The sequence below is a fragment of the Schistocerca cancellata genome, chromosome 9 (genome assembly GCF_023864275.1).
Source record: "Schistocerca cancellata isolate TAMUIC-IGC-003103 chromosome 9, iqSchCanc2.1, whole genome shotgun sequence".
NCBI classification, from domain to species: domain Eukaryota; kingdom Metazoa; phylum Arthropoda; class Insecta; order Orthoptera; family Acrididae; genus Schistocerca; species Schistocerca cancellata.
The window spans coordinates 256949454-256967112 of record NC_064634.1 but is presented as its reverse complement, the minus strand read 5'-3'; the positions used below and the strand labels follow the sequence as shown (position 1 = coordinate 256967112).

Genomic DNA, 17659 nt, shown 5'->3' with positions numbered 1-17659 from the left:
CAGGTCAGGTGTATCGGGAAGTCATTTTGCACCAGTATTTCCGCCTTTTCGGGGGTGCAGTGGGTCGCACCTTCCTTCTGATGGATGATAACGCACGGCCCCACCGAGTCGCCATCGTGGAGGAGTATCTTGAAACAGAAGATATCAGGCGAATGGAGTGGCCTTCCTATTCTCCAGACCTAAACCCCATCGAGCACGTCTGGATCGCTCTCGGTCGACGTATTGCTGCACGTCTTCAAACCCCTAGGACACTTCAGGAGCTCCGACAGGCACTGGTGCAAGAATAGGAGGCTATACCGCAGCAGCTGCTCAACCACCTGATCCAGAGTATGCAAACCCGTTGTGCGACCTGTGTACGTGTACATGATGATCATATCCTATATTGATGTCGGGGTACATGAGCAGGAAACAGTGGCGTTTTGTAGCACATGTGTTTCGGGACGGTTGTCTCAACTTATCACCGATACCGTGGATTTACAAGAAAAATGGTTCAAATGGCTCTGAGCACTAAGGGACTTAACATCGGAGGTCATCAGTCCCCTAGAAATGAGAGCTACTTGAACCTAACTAACCTAAGGACATCACACACATCCATGCCCGAGGCGTAGCAGTCACGCGGTTCCGGACTGAGCGCCTAGAACCGCTAGACCACCGCGGCCGGCCGTGGATTTACAGATCTGTGTCGTCTGTGTTCCCTATGTGCCTATGCTATTAGCGACAGTTTTGTGTAGTGCGACGTTGTGTGGCATCACATTCTGCAATTATCCTTAATTTATGAGAATGAGTGTAGATGTCGGACGTCGTAATTTGAGTAGACTAGTAAAACAGGGCGGATGGTGAACTGTGGTGGCACTAACGTCATAGTTTAATACTGGCCAGACTACAAGTGTGTGTCAACATACATTGCACCGAACACTCTTAACGATGGGCCTCCGCAGCTGGCGATATATACATGGGCCAATGTTAACACTACGACATCGGCAGCTACCACTGAAATGGGCATGTGACCATCGGAACTGAACGTTGGCGTACTGGAAGAGCGTTGCATGGTCTGATGAATCCCGAAACCTTCTTCATCATGCCGATGGAAGTGCGCGAATCTGTCGTCTACCAACGGAACAGCTCCTTCACGCTCGTACAGATGAAGAAAAGCTGGCCGCGGCTTCATTATGCCCTGGATAGCATTCACGTTGGCATCCATGGATCCAGTAAACTCGTGCAAGGCACCATGACAGCCATGGTGTATCGTACACTGATTGCAGACCACGTACACCCCTTCATGATGATCATGTTTTCCGATGGTAAAGGCATTTTTCAACAAGACAATGCGCCATATCACATGGCCAGGATTGTGACGGAGTGTTTAGAGGACCACAACAGCGAGTTCCAATTGACACGCTGATCCCCTAACTCACCACATCTGAAATCGATCGAGCACATGTGGAATGTTACTGGACGTCGCATCAGAGCTTATCGCCACTCCAGGGCAATTTTGGGAACTAGGTGACTTGTGTTTGCAGATGTGGTACCAGCTCCCTCCAGCTACCTATCAAGATCTCATAGCTTCCATGCCGCATCGAGTCGCTGTTGTTGTCCGTGCCGGAGGTGGACATACCGGCTATAAGCAGGTGGTCACAATGTCCTGACTTGTTGGATCTGACATACAGTATGCGTGTTACCTTGAATACATTGTTCATGACAATACTGAGCATTTCCTCACTAAGCGAAAGAGACGTTAGTAAAATTAGCGATCATTCTGTCATCAGTTTTGTAATATGGGTCACATACTTGTAAGAAAAGAGTCCAACCAAACAGAATATACAGTGTGTGATTAAATTTCGACCGTTGTCGTAAACAGCTCGGTGCTAATAACAAAAAAGTTATGCAACTAAAGCGCGTTTATTCAAAAGGTGTTTCAGCAGTATCAGTTCATTGCAGCTCGGTTTAGTCGAGGAACATTTTGCTTTCTTGTGTCACTGTCATCTTCTCAGCTCCCTCGATTTACCGTTAGTGAGAAATTTGTGTGACTTCTTATGCAGGAACCCTAATTTACGTGTACTAGTATACGAATCATATAAGAAAGCTCGCTGTTCTTATGAACTACATTATGAGAACTACGTCGTCTGTTGGATGCGAGAGAAGAGAGTGTTATTACTTTTAATCACCACCATCGATCAGTTTCGGTGAGTCGAGCTGTTCCAACGGAACACTTTCATATTTTATATCAGTCACCTTGTTCGTTTGTTTATGTTACATAACCCAGAAATGAGTAAATATGGAAGATTATAAATTAATCAACTACAAAATGTTACGGAGTGGCTGATTTATTTAAATCCCATTATGAAGCCGTTTCATTCTGCCATTTGCGGCCGTGTATATAACATAGGGCTCCTTCAGAAGCAGTCACAGTAACCTTGTGAACGGCTCAGAGTAGCTTTCACTTGCTGTCCTGACACATCATAAGGAGTACAAAGTAGAAGATCCACTGTGTACTAGTTCGCAAGTCAGTACAGGAAGGGTAATAGTGGTCATCGGGACTGATACCAGTACTAGATGGGGGGAGAGGTAGCAAATGATATGGAACTGCCTCTGTCCTGGACGGCTAGCGGGCAGTCGATCCTCAAGCTGAACATCCGCCATCTGTGGTTATGGGGTGTGTGGCAACTACCTGGTTCCTGGATGTTTGAGGCGTACGGGGCTTTGGGCCTGGCGCTGGGCGTCTGGAACGCGATAGAGGGTTCGCTGGCCACCTACTACAGCTCGGGGGACATGGAGGAGACGACACTGGTGCTTACCAGTACCGTATACACTCCTGGAAATGGAAAAAAGAACACATTGACACCGGTGTGTCAGACCCATCATACTTGCTCCGGACACTGCGAGAGGACTGTACAAGCAATGATCACACGCACGGCACAGCGGACACACCAGGAACCGCGGTGTTGGCCGTCGAATGGCGCTAGCTGCGCAGCATTTGTGCACCGCCGCCGTCAGTGTCAGCCAGTTTGCCGTGGCATACGGAGCTCCATCGCAGTCTTTAACACTGGTAGCATGCCGCGACAGCGTGGACGTGAACCGTATGTGCAGTTGACGGACTTTGAGCGAGGGCGTATAGTGGGCAAGCGGGAGGCCGGGTGGACGTACCGCCGAATTGCTCAACACGTGGGGCGTGAGGTCTCCACAGTACATCGATGTTGTCGCCAGTGGTCGGCGGAAGGTGCACGTGCCCGTCGACCTGGGACCGGACCGCAGCGACGCACGGATGCACGCCAAGACCGTAGGATCCTACGCAGTGCCGTAGGGGACCGCACCGCCACTTCCCAGCAAATTAGGGACACTGTTGCTCCTGGGGTATCGGCGAGGACCATTCGCAATCGTCTCCATGAAGCTGGGCTACGGTCCCGCACACCGTTAGGCCGTCTTCCGCTCACGCCCCAACATCGTGCAGCCCGCCTCCAGTGGTGTCGCGACAGGCGTGAGTGGAGGGACGAATGGAGACGTGTCGTCTTCAGCGATGAGAGTCGCTTCTGCCTTGGTGCCAATGATGGTCGTATGCGTGTTTGGCGCCGTGCAGGTGAGCGCCACAATCAGGATTGCATACGACCGAGGCACACAGGGCCAACACCCGGCATCGTGGTGTGGGGAGCGATCTCCTACACTGGCCGTACACCACTGGTGATCGTCGAGGGTTCACTGAATAGTGCACGGTACATCCAAACCGTCATCGAACCCATCGTTCTACCATTCCTAGACCGGCAAGGGAACTTGTTGTTCCAACAGGACAATGCATGTCCGCATGTATCCCGTGCCACCCAACGTGCTCTAGAAGGTGTAAGTCAACTACCCTGGCCAGCAAGATCTCCGGATCTGTCCCCCATTGAGCATGTTTGGGACTGGATGAAGCGTCGTCTCACGCGGTCTGAACCTCCAGCACGAGCGCTGGTCCAACTGAGGCGCCAGGTGGAAATGGCATGGCAAGCCGTTCCACAGGACTACATCCAGCATTTCTACGATCGTCTCCATGGGAGAATAGCAGCCTGCATTGCTGCGAAAGGTGGATATACACTGTACTAGTGCCGACATTGTGCATGCTCTGTTGCCTGTGTCTATGTGCCTGTGGTTCTGTCAGTGTGATCATGTGATGTATCTGACCCCAGGAATGTGTCAATAAAGTTTCCCCTTCCTGGGACAATGAATTCACGGTGTTCTTATTTCAATTTCCAGGAGTGTATATCGGCTGCAACACCATCAAGATGGCCTTCTCCAGGCGCAACCGGCGGCAGTACCATGCGCTGGCTCGACGCGTGCAGACGCTCGTGTCCCTGCAGAGTGAGTCGTGCTTCGCGGATCCTGCCTTGGCCGACATCCAGAAGGACTCCCAGAGGCGCGCGTTCCGCCTCACTCTCGGAATACTGCTCTTCATGTTCGCGCAGTGCTTCGTGTGGTTCCCCACGCCGCTCGTGGCGCATCCAGGAGAGCGCCGCCTGCCACTGGTTCAACACGCCTGGGACGACAACACCCACTAATATGCACTGTCGTACGCCTCGCAGTGCGTCGTAGGAGCGTGGACGAGTCAGCTGGGCTACAGCGTCGACCTGCTGTTCATGGCAGTCATGATTCTCAAAACTAGACATAGTTGTCTCACTGGGAATTCCGCGATCGTTCAATAAGTAAAATATGGAGTTTCAGTCTTCGATCGCTATTCTTTATTTTCGATTACCGGTTTCGGGCTAGCTGCCCATCTTCAGATCATATGTTGTAGTTACAGAGTAACTTGTCCGTACAGAACACATGACAGTGAACAGTGTGTTCTGTACGGACAAGTTACTCTGTAACTACAACATATGATCTGAAGATGGGCAGCTAGCCCGAAACCGGTAATCGAAAATAAAGAATAGCGATCGAAGACTGAAACTCCATATTTTAGTCATGATTCTCGTGGCCGCGCAGCTGCGGATACTTTCGCTGCGCATAGCCAGTCTGAAAACGGAGGACTGCGAAGAAAATCTAGAAGATGGGGCGAGACGCATGAACGGCATGCCAGCAGACACCTGCGATAAAATGCACCAAAATTTGTGTCTTTGTATCGAAACTCATCAGAAAATTCTCAGGTACGTTACGTAAAATGGATAATTTCGGTAGTATATACCTGAATTAGCGCTATGAAGTTGGTCTGTAATGTGCAAGATACCTGACGCGCTGTGAAACACAATAATAAATTACAATAACCCAACTTTTGTGTTGAATGTTAAGTATTGTAATGTCTACTCACATCGCGATAAGACATTGTCTTGGTACAGAGACCTACTCTGAATGAAGAGAAGTGCGTCGTTGTCCACTTCGATAAACTTTAGAGTAAACTATAACATGCCGATTTAAAAATTATTCAGATCTCTAAATTTCCAGTTGGTATTTTATTTGAGCAACAAGTTTCAGTACTACGATACACCATCTTCAGGTAGGAAGAAACCCACCTCCGTTCTAGTAAAAGTAGGGACCCGCACTCAGTGACCGGTTTCCGTAGATATTTGACACAGCGATCCCTTCGATCATCACTTACCGCTCCTTCAAAGAGTTATAGATACCAGTTATTGCATGTTGGTCCCTATTTTGACTTGATCTGAGGTGGGTTTCTTCCTGCATGTCGGTCAGGGGGCCTGAAGATGGTGTTATGTGGAGCTAGAACTGGTTTGCTCAAATAAAATAACTAGTAGAAATTTAGACGGCGGAAGGTGTTCTGATTCGACATTTTATGTTGAACAGCCGAGAACCCAAAACCATCAGTATAAAAGTGGAACTACAGCGAATTAGAGTTTAAAAGTAGTACTTACTCTTTGTATGTTTCCACAAGCGTAAGTTTGATTCTGTTACGTTGAATAATATGCCTAATATCCTGGTTCTGGTTGAAAAGGGTGGACTGAATTGCAGAGTTAACCATAATCTAAAATGTCATTATACGCGGTGTTGACTGGAATACACTCTGCGGATCTCTGAGATATCAGGGATAACCTAAAGGAAGTGATGTGGTATCTAAAATTTGTTGAGAATTCAGAGCCCAGTAGTTAGAATTTAAGAACCTGGCACTGGCGCATGGGCTGACAAAAGAGTTACTTCAATTCACAAAAAGAAAGGACCAATTTTGAAACCAAATATAAATTCAGAGGGAACCAATAGGAGCATAATATTTGCCGATGACCTTATAGCCCTGCCAGAGATAAGAAGATCATGTTTACGGGCAGGAATACATAGTGCCTTGAGAACATTATTAAAATTCAGACGAGTACAATGGAGCCTGATAGACTTAAGTGATGATGGGGCAATTGGATTAGCGAATTACAGGCAACAAGTAGTGAGCAGAAACAGCTAACGATGTCACAAGAAAAAGTAGATATAAAATGGAGACTGGCAATAATGGAAAAGCTTTTACAGAAACGAGTAATATGTTAATATGTGACATAAATTTGTTTTAACAAGTCATTCCTGAAAGCACTGCTCCGAAACGTAACCTTCGATACAGTCAATAAGAGGAGAAAAGTTTTCGGAATATGGTTCTACAAGAGACTTTTGAAGATAGGTGAGTAGATGGAATAAACTATGGCGAGATAGTGAGTCGTACTGGGGAGAAATGATGGTAAAAAAGGTATTATCCAATAGGAGGCATCTCAAGGCATCAAGGAATAGATCAAAGAATAGTCCAAGGAATAGTCAAGTGTGACAGCAGGTTTTGTGTGCGTGTGTATGTGTGTGTGTGTGTGTGTGTGTGTGTGTGTGTGTGTGTGTGTGCGTGTGTGTGTGTATGTGTGTGTGTCTGTGTATGTGTTTGGGAAGGGATGGGGAAATGAGGAGCAGGAACGGGGTCTAGAGAGAGAGAGACCAAGGTATGGGAAGCGTAAACAGGTTTTACGGATGTAGATTGCAATAATGGCTCTGAGCACTATGGGACTCAACTGCTGTGGTCATAAGTCCCCTAGAACTTAGAACTACTTAAACCTAACTAACCTAAGGACAGCACACAACACCCAGCCATCACGAGGCAGAGAAAATCCCTGACCCCGCCGGGAATCGAACCCGGGAACCCGGGCGTGGGAAGCGAGAACGCTAGCGCACGACCACGAGATGCGGGCAGATTGCAATAGTTTATAAAAAGATGAAGAGCTTTGGACGGGATGGACTGGCGTGGAGCGCTGCGTCAAGCCAGTCTTTAAACAAAAATAACAACATACATGGCATTAGAATATGATGCTTGGAACTGACATTAATGAAACATTGGAAAACACACTACAAAAGCAAAACTATCTACAAAATTTAGTTTTGACCATAAAGTATGCGGATAACTACGAGGGTCTGTCCTATCGCACTAACATCTGGGATAAATAGAGTATCGGATGGAATACTGAAGGATTACTTAGTTCTGGTGCGGCGCAACGGTATAATGCAAGTCTCTTGACTGGACGCCACGTCAGTGACTTGTCTGGCCCTAAGTTATTCCATTTACCCAATCGTAAAAATGGGACCTACAGCTTAGCATGGTATCCAAAACACCTATCATTCCAGGGGACTCTTCACATCGTTGGCAAGTAAAGGTTAAGGGCAGATTGAAAATTTCCATCAGCTGATCTGGATTCGTCTCCAGGCATGCGCTTTACCATTAGACCACGAGGAACGACAAATACGAGGTTTAGGTATAGGGAGAGTGTTTAACTAAAGAAATGCTGAAAAGAAAGATTATGTTATATACCCCTGACATTGTCAGTACCGGGGCGATTTGCAGTGCATGGTAACTGAAGAAAACTTCAAAAACCAAAACAGCTAAAAAGGAATTTTTTTGGATAAGCGGTTTCGAGAAACATCCGATGATGACAGAATAGCTATGTCGAAAGTGTTCATGCAATAAAATGTCTTTTAGAGATGCTGGCTTGTGAAGTTGCCTTCACTTACCGGAAAAACGGTGTTGGACTAACAAGGATATTACACGAGTTTGTAAGAAAGTATTTAAAGCTACTTTGACGAGAGGATCATTAGACACTAAAAATGAGTACAAAATAGAAAACGAGGCAGGAAATCGGCCGTGAACACTTCAAATGAATTTCGTGCCATTATTCTCATGTGTTAAACGCACGTCAGATTGCTGTCAACATATAACGTAGGCAACGCAAACGCTCACAGACATGTTTAACTGCTGCAAGAGAGAAACAGAGAAACAGCAATGCTGCAGTATGTAAACTCGTACACACTCACTAGATGACACCTAATATATCTTAAAATTCAGAGTACCAGATTTCAGTGGAGAACATCAGGCATTATTAAGTTTCATTATTAATCGCTCCTGGATGGTCCACAAGACGTTTAAGCTAATACTTCTTGAAATAACAAAAAAGCCTTCCCCTAAAACAGCAATGCGGTAAACATGAGAAAATCACTATGTATTGCTATAACAAGTATTATGTCTCACACACCCTATAGACTAGAGGTTAGATTTAGGTAAACAGAAGTGAGATTCAGCCACAAACTTTGTGTTATGAGGCACTGCTTAAGATACTCATCTTGAATTCTAGTAAAACTGGACTCAGATTCCATCCAACTATTACGTAGGATCCAACGAGCACAATCAGAAAGCTGAAATACCTGCAAAAAGCGTAGGACTGGTTCCTGCACCATTTGTTCACGTTTTCGATCCCTATGAACGTATATTTATATCAGCCTTGTAAGGGCAGAGGTACAACGATTTGCCATTATCACAAAACTATTGCTCTTGCAACTATAATTGAAATATTTAACAACTACGACCGGTTTCGACAGTTATATCTTCTCCAGCCAGGCTGCCCATCTATTCATCTCTTGAGGCTCGTGATCTGTCTATCGATGCAGTCTTCTGTAATTTTTCGCAGGCTAAAATGCAGCTAGAGGAGGCAAGAATAAGAGCATGCTATCCGCACATAACAGAACTACCGAAACTTTTTATAGCTGCTGAAATTATTTGATACCCGTAAAATTCATTCGTTTTAACTTACAGCCCAAATCGCCTTTCGGTCTGCCACCATCAGTATGTGCAAGAATCCAACAGGAAACATGAAGGTCATGGAGAAAACGAAACTTCCGTCAAAGAATAATGACAGGCTCAGAATACACCATACGAACACAACTCATTTTTGACGTTCGATATATCGGAAACGGTACATAGGACGACATAGTTTCCACCAGTAAATGATTATTACGTGTGGTCATGGTGGTCTAGTTGGCAGAGCACTAGTCTCCGGCCATGGGGTGTTACGAATCAAGATGTTTCCTCACCCAGTCCCTACAGGACGTCCCACATCAACCGATCATCCTGTTAAAATGAGTGCCAGAGGGAAACTCTGGGTAAAGAGGTGACGTGGTAACCTCGCCACTTCTGCGCTCCTGGTGCCACAGCGCATAGAAAGGCCACAGTAGCGACACTTGGCCCTTGCTCCACAGGCTGTGCGTATACATTATTTGATTGAGTACGCTGTCTAGTTTCGGCCAGGCACATTCACAAGAGGACTGCACCTACTCGTCATCACCGACTTCGCCTAGATTTATGCTATATGCAGGGGTTGAACAGAAATGAAAGTAACCGGAACTCCAGTATTTAGGAAAGAAAAGTGAAGTAAAAAATTGCAGCGGGTGAGGCGAAGCATCAAACTTCTATTTTTAGTTACCAAGCAGTGGTTGGCGCAGCAGAAATAGTACAGAACGATAAACCTAGGGTAGTGGAGTGTTGGGCCCCTACAAAGAAACTTCTATTTTCAATTTTTTCTTTAATTACACTGAAAATAACGCAAAATTATGCTGTACAATTCATGCTATCAGCGTGTAAAAGATCTTTCTTTAGCTCAGTGGTCGAAATGCGCTTATCAGTAAATCTATCACCAAGAGTCCCAAGTAATTCCGCAGTTACTAGATAGGTATCTACGTTAGCCAGGCGGTCCCTGAGAATGACCAAGATCGGCTGTTGCCTGAATGTTGGACACTAGCACCGTTTTGGCAGAGGCGTGCAGATATCTGGTAACCATCACTTAGTCTTTCTCCACTGTCTTCTGGTTGCCGTGCCAAGCGTCCAATACTTTTCTGTAGTGCCTTGTCTATCTTACCTAGGTTGTCCGTGTCGACTGTTCCAGACACTGCTTTCTTGAGCCGGCTGCCAGGTGAACCTGTTTTCTTGTCGTACTCCAGGGACTAACTCCACAGTGTTAGGTAGCTGTCTATGAGTCATGCAAAAGTTAACCGCAGGAACTTTCCCTAGCACCCTCCCTGCTTATCACTAAACCTGCTTACTTATCATGAATTGTAAGTCGTCAAATGTGCTTTCTAGCCGCAGGATTTCGTTCTCCAGTGCTCGAACATTGCAATCTAACTCTAGGGTCTGTTCTGGTTTGACGTCCGATGGCATGGAAATAAGGTATCATCTATTAGAGCACGTACCTGGATGGTTTTTACGATTTTACAACAACATAACAGCCGTATTATAATGGAGCTTTCTGTATTTCTTTGCCTTTCCGTCCAGAGCTGGAAGCCTGGTGTTACAACTGCATCTTGACCTGTTGTATAACATTTCGCCGTAAAGGAAGAGGAAATCCTGTTGTTATTTTACTATTCTTTCTCCAGGCCTCACTGCATGGCGGTGTATCAGGATAACTGCAGAACTCTCATCCTTTTCTTAGCTAGTCTTTTCCATCTCACATTTTTCCCACAAATTTCCCTCGCATCTTCCGAAGATGCTGCGGCCTGAACGCAGCACCTCTATAATTTCTTTAAAAGGACGAATGCGGCTGACATGAACTATCAGGCTGGTGCATAAGCTCGTAGCGCTTTTGTTTTGCATGTTGGTATTCCGATTGCTTTGTGCTTATTTATCGACTGTCAGTTTTTATTTGTAGTTCGCTGTACTGGTGCTGGTAACTTGTAAGGACTGTAGATTTGCGTGTTAAGCACTGTTAAGCACTAAGCTGTACAAACGGTGTACAGTCCAAAGTGCACGAATTATTACTGGTGATATCCAACAACTCCATTGCCATCAAACAGACAATCCCATAGCCTGATATCCGCGCTGGAATTACTATACTATCAGTCTGGGGCAACCAACATCTGCCTTTCGGAACAGCTACATACCGTTATTAGGTCATTTGACCGTATCTTGTTTCATCCACACAAATCTGGGACAGAACATCTGAATACTTACATGCAAAACAGAATTTTTCCAAATTGCACCTCTACACCGATTATCTTCTATAGCAAACCAGTTATTATTTGTATTTGTTATTAGCAAGGTTAATAAAGTGGCACACAAAGAAAATAACAACAAGGTCGAAGTCTGTCAATCAGTGTTACCCATTGCCATACATCCAGAGCACTGTTCCTATTACCCAACAGCATAACACGAATTACCAACTTGAATACAGGTAATACACTGATTTATGTGTCCGAACTACCCCTCCTATTTCTACCTGGAAGAAACCAAACTTACATTAACCACACATTAGTCTCAACACTGCTTATGTCTCTAGAGTAAATGTTAGCTGTGCAAAATGGTCCCATATCAACGGAGCGCTTTTGAGACCCTGTACAAAGATACCGTACTGAACATCACCAGCAACTAGTAAACTATAGGATCCTCAACCTCAACAGCCTACCGTATTTCAGCAGCAATAGGAATTACATACAACTATTTCAAGCGAAAATAGGCCACATATCATGCCTGTGAACCTTCAATCTACTGTCTCAATTCAGTCAAAAGAACATGATCAATTTGACAAACGACAAAGTGAACCATAAACAAGAGCTGTTCATGGACCCAAGTGCTACTGAAGTCAAACAGAAAACGTAAATAGTGTAAAGGACAAAGTGATACTGCGAGTAAAGGTGGAAACGTGAAATTTAAATAACTGCAAATAAACTAGTGTATATATTTCATCAAAATTCGATGGCTGATTGTTTCCAGAGAGGGGAGGAACTGTAAAGCGAGAAAAGTTGTGATCTGACTTGCGAGTCCGAGACGGAGCGCATGGGAGGTAATCAGGCCACAATGGAGTCAGTGAAGTGCCGCTCAGTGGCCCAAGTGCTGTGTGAGCCAACACCTCTTCCCCAACACAGCCTACTGAGTGGCGAAACCAGGCCAGCTACCAGGGAGTACTGCAACCAGACCTGCTCGCGCTTGTAACATCCTTTCAATGCCTCTGTTCCAGAAAACTTGCGTGACACAAAAACGCCAGCACTAGCTCAAAGTAGGGATAGTGGTTATCGCTGAAACAATCAGTTCTGGGTTATATGGTTTCTTGTCAGCGCCAGGATAATACGACTGTTAAAACCGGTCAAAAAATGGCTCAAATGGCTCTGAGCACTATGGGACTTAAAATCTGAGGTCATCAGTCCCCTAGAACTTGAAACTACTTAAACTAAGGACATCACACACATCCATAGCCGAGGCAGGATTCGAACCTGCGACCGTAGCAGTTGCGCTGTTCCGGACTGAAGCGCCTAGAACGGCTCGGCCACCGCGGCCGGCAAAACCGGTCATAATAATAACTGGTTTGTGAAATAACCGATTTCGTTTTTTTTTTAATTTTTGCCAGTGCCTGTCTGCTTTTTATGTCGTACTCGCTGCATCCGTCATGGATCATTTTGCTGCCTAGCTAGCAAAATTCCTGAACTTCATCTACTTCGTGATTACCCATCCTGATGTTAAGTTTCTCGCGGTCCATATTTCTGCTCCGCTGATCACTCTATTCAAAACAAATTTTGACTTCCTTGCATTCAAAATACATAGACTCAAGATATTAAATTAAATTAAATTTTAAATTAAATACGAAAAAAACATCGAAAAGTGATACAATTTCCAACAGTTCTACATAGGCCAAACTGGAAGGAGTTTCACTATAAGATACCGTGAGCATATGGATGCCTTCCGGCTAAATAATTTTGATAAATCCACCTTTGCAATGCACCTAAAAGACCATGGTCACTCAGCCACAGCCATTACAGAAAACCTACAAATACTACACACTGTGAACAAAGGAAAGAAAATGAATCTGCTTGAATAACTAGAAATTTATATCCACAGCTCTAACACACCAGACCTTGTTCTGAATGAACAAGTGGAACTTGCAAACAAATCCTATCTTCACATATTTCATGAAATATTCAAAAACAGAAAATAATTATCTTCTGATATAATAGCAAAGTAATATTCTATGAAATTTAATGTAGCCGTCATTCAACAGTCCAAGGGTCATTATAATAATTTGTAATAGTCATATTGTAAACACGAGCTGTAACTGGGATTCTATAATGTGTAATAGCCATTTTAAAAAAATCATATACGTAACATTATTGTACCTCCTAGATCGAAGTTCTCGGACAACAGTGTGGCTCAAAACAGTTCTAGCTGTCAGTTTTTTATTTTTTTATTTGTAATAGCTTTGAGTAATTTCATATATATAACAACATTGTACTTCCTAGATCTAAGTTTTCCGTAAAAAATGTAAACCAAAAAATTTCATAATGTGTGTCAAGAAATGTCGCAGTGTATAATAGCTTTTTAAATTTCTATATATGCAACACCTTTGCACTACCTGTGGCTAAGTTCTTTGACCAGAACCTATGAGTTTGTGTGTGAGCAACATCTTTACATTTGCTACATCGTAGATCTTTGACCACAGCCCACATGTTTGTTTGTAAACATAGAGTAGTGCACATCATAATAGTGTAATATGGAGCTGTACCTGATATATGGATGTGAAAATGACCATAAGTGTGTAACTAAGTGGCAAAACTATCATCACAGCATATCTGTAATAACGGTGCTTCATTTTTTTGTAAGTACAGATATATTTCGTCAAATGCTGCCTTACCACTTACAATTGTCCCACATGTATTTGTGTAGTCACCAGCAAATAATTTTTTTTTATATTTATATAGTGATCTCCCCTCCCCCCCCCACTCATGAACCATGGACCTTGCCTTTGGTGGGGAGGCTTGCATGCCTCAGCAATACAGATAGCCGTACCGCAGGTACAACCACAACGGAGGGGTATCTGTTGAGAGTCCAGACAAACGTGTGGTTCCTGAAGAGGGGCAGCAGCCTTTTCAGTAGTTGCAAGGGCAACAGTCTGGATGATTGACTGATCTGGCCTTGTAACAATAACCAAAACGGCCTTGCTGTGCTGGTACTGCGAACGGCTGAAAGCAAGGGGAAACTACGGCCGTAATTTTTCCTGAGGGCATGCAGCTTTACTGTATGATTAAATGACGATGGCGTCCTCTTGGGTAAAATATTCCGGAGGTAAAATAGTCCCCCATTCGGATCTCCGGGCGGGGACTACTCAAGAGGATGTCGTTATCAGGAGAAAGAAAACTGGCGTTCTACGGATCGGAGCGTGGAATGTCAGATCCCTTAATTGGGCAGGTAGGTTAGAAAATTTAAAAAGGGAAATGGATAGGTTAAAGTTAGATATAGTGGGAATTAGTGAAGTTCGGTGGCAGGAGGAACAAGACTTTTGGTCAGGCGAATACAGGGTTATAAATACAAAGTCAAATAGGGGTAATGCAGGAGTAGGTTTAATAATGAATAGGAAAATAGGAATGCGGGTAAGCTACTACAAACAGCATAGTGAACGCATTATTGTGGCCAAGATAGATATGAAGCCCACACCTACTACAGTAGTACAAGTTTATATGCCAACTAGCTCTGCAGATGACGAAGAAATTGAGGTAATGTATGATGAAATAAAAGAAATTATTCAGATAGTGAAGGGAGATGAAAATTTAATAGTCATGGGTGACTGGAATTCGAGTGTAGGAAAAGGGAGAGAAGGAAACGTAGTAGGTGAATATGGATTGGGGCTAAGAAATGAAAGAGGAAGCCGCCTGGTAGAATTTTGCACAGAGCACAACTTAATCATAGCTAACACTTGGTTTAAGAATCATGATAGAAGGTTGTATACATGGAAGAACCCTGGAGATACTAAAAGGTATCAGATAGATTATATAATGGTAAGACAGATTTAGGAACCAGGTTTTAAATTGTAAGACATTTCCAGGGGCAGATATGGACTCTGACCACAATCTATTGGTTATGACCTGTAGATTAAAACTGAAGAAACTGCAAAAAGGTGGGAATTTAAGGAGATGGGACCTGGATAAACTGAAAGAACCAGAGGTTGTACAGAGTTTCAGGGAGTGCATAAGGGAACAATTGACAGGAATGGGGGAAAGAAATACAGTAGAAGAAGAATGGGTAGCTTTGAGGGATGAAGTAGTGAAGGCAGCAGAGGATCAAGTAGGTAAAAAGACGAGGGCTAGTAGAAATCCTTGGGTAACAGAAGAAATACTGAATTTAATTGATGAAAGGAGAAAATATAAAAATGCAGTAAATGAAGCAGGCAAAAAGGAATACAAACGTCTCAAAAATGAGATCGACAGGAAGTGCAAAATGGCTAAGCAGGGATGGCTAGAGGACAAATGTAAAGATGTAGAGGCTTATCTCACTAGGGGTAAGATAGATACTGCCTACAGGAAAATTAAAGAGACCTTTGGAGAGAAGAGAACCACTTGTATGAACATCAAGAGCTCAGATGGAAACCCAGTTCTAAGCAAAGAAGGGAAAGCAGAAAGGTGGAAGGAGTATATAGAGGGTCTATACAAGGGCGATGCACTTGAGGACAATATTATGGAAATGAAAGAGGATGTAGATGAAGATGAAATGGGAGATACGATACTGCGTGAAGAGTTTGACAGAGCACTGAAAGACCTGAGTCGAAACAAGGCCCCCGGAGTAGACAACATTCCATTGGAACTACTGACGGCCTTGGGAGAGCCAGTCCTGACAAACCTCTACCATCTGGTGAGCAAGATGTATGAAACAGGCGAAATACCCTCAGACTTCAAGAAGAATATAATCATTCCAATCCCAAAGATAGCAGGTGTTGACAGATGTGAAAATTACCGAACAATCAGTTTAATAAGCCACAGCTGCAAAGTACTGACACGAATTCTTTACAGACGAATGGAAAAACTAGTAGAAGCCGACCTCGGGGAAGATCAGTTTGGATTCCGTAGAAACACTGGAACACGTGAGGCAATACTGACCTTACGAGTTATCTTAGAAGAAAGATTAAGAAAAGGCAAACCTACGTTTCTAGCATTTGTAGACTTAGAGAAAGCTTTTGACAATGTTGACTGGAATACTCTCTTTCAAATTCTAAAGGTGGCAGGGGTAAAATACAGGGAGCGAAAGGCTATTTACAATTTGTACAGAAACCAGATGGCAGTTATAAGAGTCGAGGGGCATGAAAAGGAAGCAGTGGTTGGTAAGGGAGTGAGACAGGGTTGTAGCCTATCCCCGATGTTATTCAATCTGGATATTGAGCAAGCAGTGAAGGAAACAAAAGAAAAATTTGGAGTTGGAATTAAAATCCATGGAAAAGAAATAAAAACTTTGAGGTTCGCCGATGACATTGTAATTCTGTCAGAGACAGCAAAGGACTTGGAAGAGCAGTTGAACGGAATGGATGGTGTCTTGAAGGGAGGATATAAGATGAACAACAACAAAAGCAAAACGAGGATAATGGAATGTAGTCGAATTAATTCGGGTGAAGTCGAGGGTATTAGATTAGGATATGAGACACTTAAAGTAGTAAAGGAGTTTTGCTATTTGGGGAGCAAAATAACTGATGATGGTCGAAGTAGAGAGGATATAAAATGTAGACTGGCAATGGCAAGGAAAGCATTTTGAGGAAGAGAAATTTGTTAACATCGAGTATAGATTTAAGTGTCAGGAAGTCATTTCTGAAAGTATTTGTATGGAGTGTAGCCATGTATGGAAGTGAAACATGGACGGTAAATAGTTTGGACAAGAAGAGAATAGAATCTTTTGAAATGTGGTGCTACAGAAGAATGCTGAAGATTAGATGGGTAGATCACGTAACTAATGAGGAGGTATTGAATAGGATTGGGGAGAAGAGAAGTTTGTGGCACAACTTGACCAGAAGAAGGGATCGGTTGGTAGGACACGTTCTGAGGCATCAAGGGATCACCAATTTAGTATTGGAGGGCAGCGTGGAGAGTAAAAATCGTAGGGGGAGACCAAGAGATGAATACATTAAGCAGATTCAGAAGGATGTAGGTTGCAGTAGGTACTGGGAGACGAAGAAGCTTGCACAGGATAGAGTAGCATGGAGAGCTGCATCAAACCAGTCTCAGGACTAAAGACCACAACAACAACAACAGTGATCTCCAACAGTACAAACATGTAAACGAATGTATAAACAGCTGAAGATGGGCACAAGCCCGAAACCGTTCGTGTGACGAATAAACAACCTTTTATTGTGACTGGTAGCCGATATTTTTCTACAACCCTATAAAGGAACAGTCACGGAGTTCGACAGCATCCACTATGGATAAAATTCATTCAATTACGAGAAATTTTATCACTGCTGCTTATTATATTTCTGCTTTGTACCCAGTTAGTCGTAAAAAAGAAAAACACCTTTTATAACAGAGACCAAACAAATACCGAAAAATGCCAGTAATTCAGAACTAAAATACCAGTCTCGACTTTAGCCGGTCGCTTTTCGCCATATCAGCGCAAAGGCAGCAGGGAGCAGCGCCATTTACGTCCACCACCATTAGCCTGTTGGCACTG

At 43.9% G+C, this 17659-nt stretch overlaps 2 protein-coding genes across 2 annotated transcripts in view; both read left to right on the top strand.

Annotated features, from left to right (window-relative positions):
• The first annotated feature begins 2553 nt into the window (after window positions 1–2553).
• Window positions 2554–4526, top strand: LOC126101342 (uncharacterized). The gene is made up of 2 exons (XM_049912012.1): window positions 2554–2797; window positions 4225–4526. Exons 1-2 carry the CDS (start codon window positions 2554–2556, stop codon window positions 4524–4526), a joined length of 546 nt encoding a protein of 181 aa, XP_049767969.1.
• Window positions 4527–4929: 403 nt separating this feature from the next.
• The window catches only part of LOC126101341 (odorant receptor Or2-like), a 55217-nt gene continuing 42487 nt past the window's right edge, over window positions 4930–17659 (top strand). Inside the window, exon 1 of the mRNA XM_049912011.1 lies at window positions 4930–5111. Within this exon, the coding sequence (XP_049767968.1) occupies window positions 4930–5111 (182 nt within the window). The remainder of the gene's footprint in view (window positions 5112–17659) is intronic.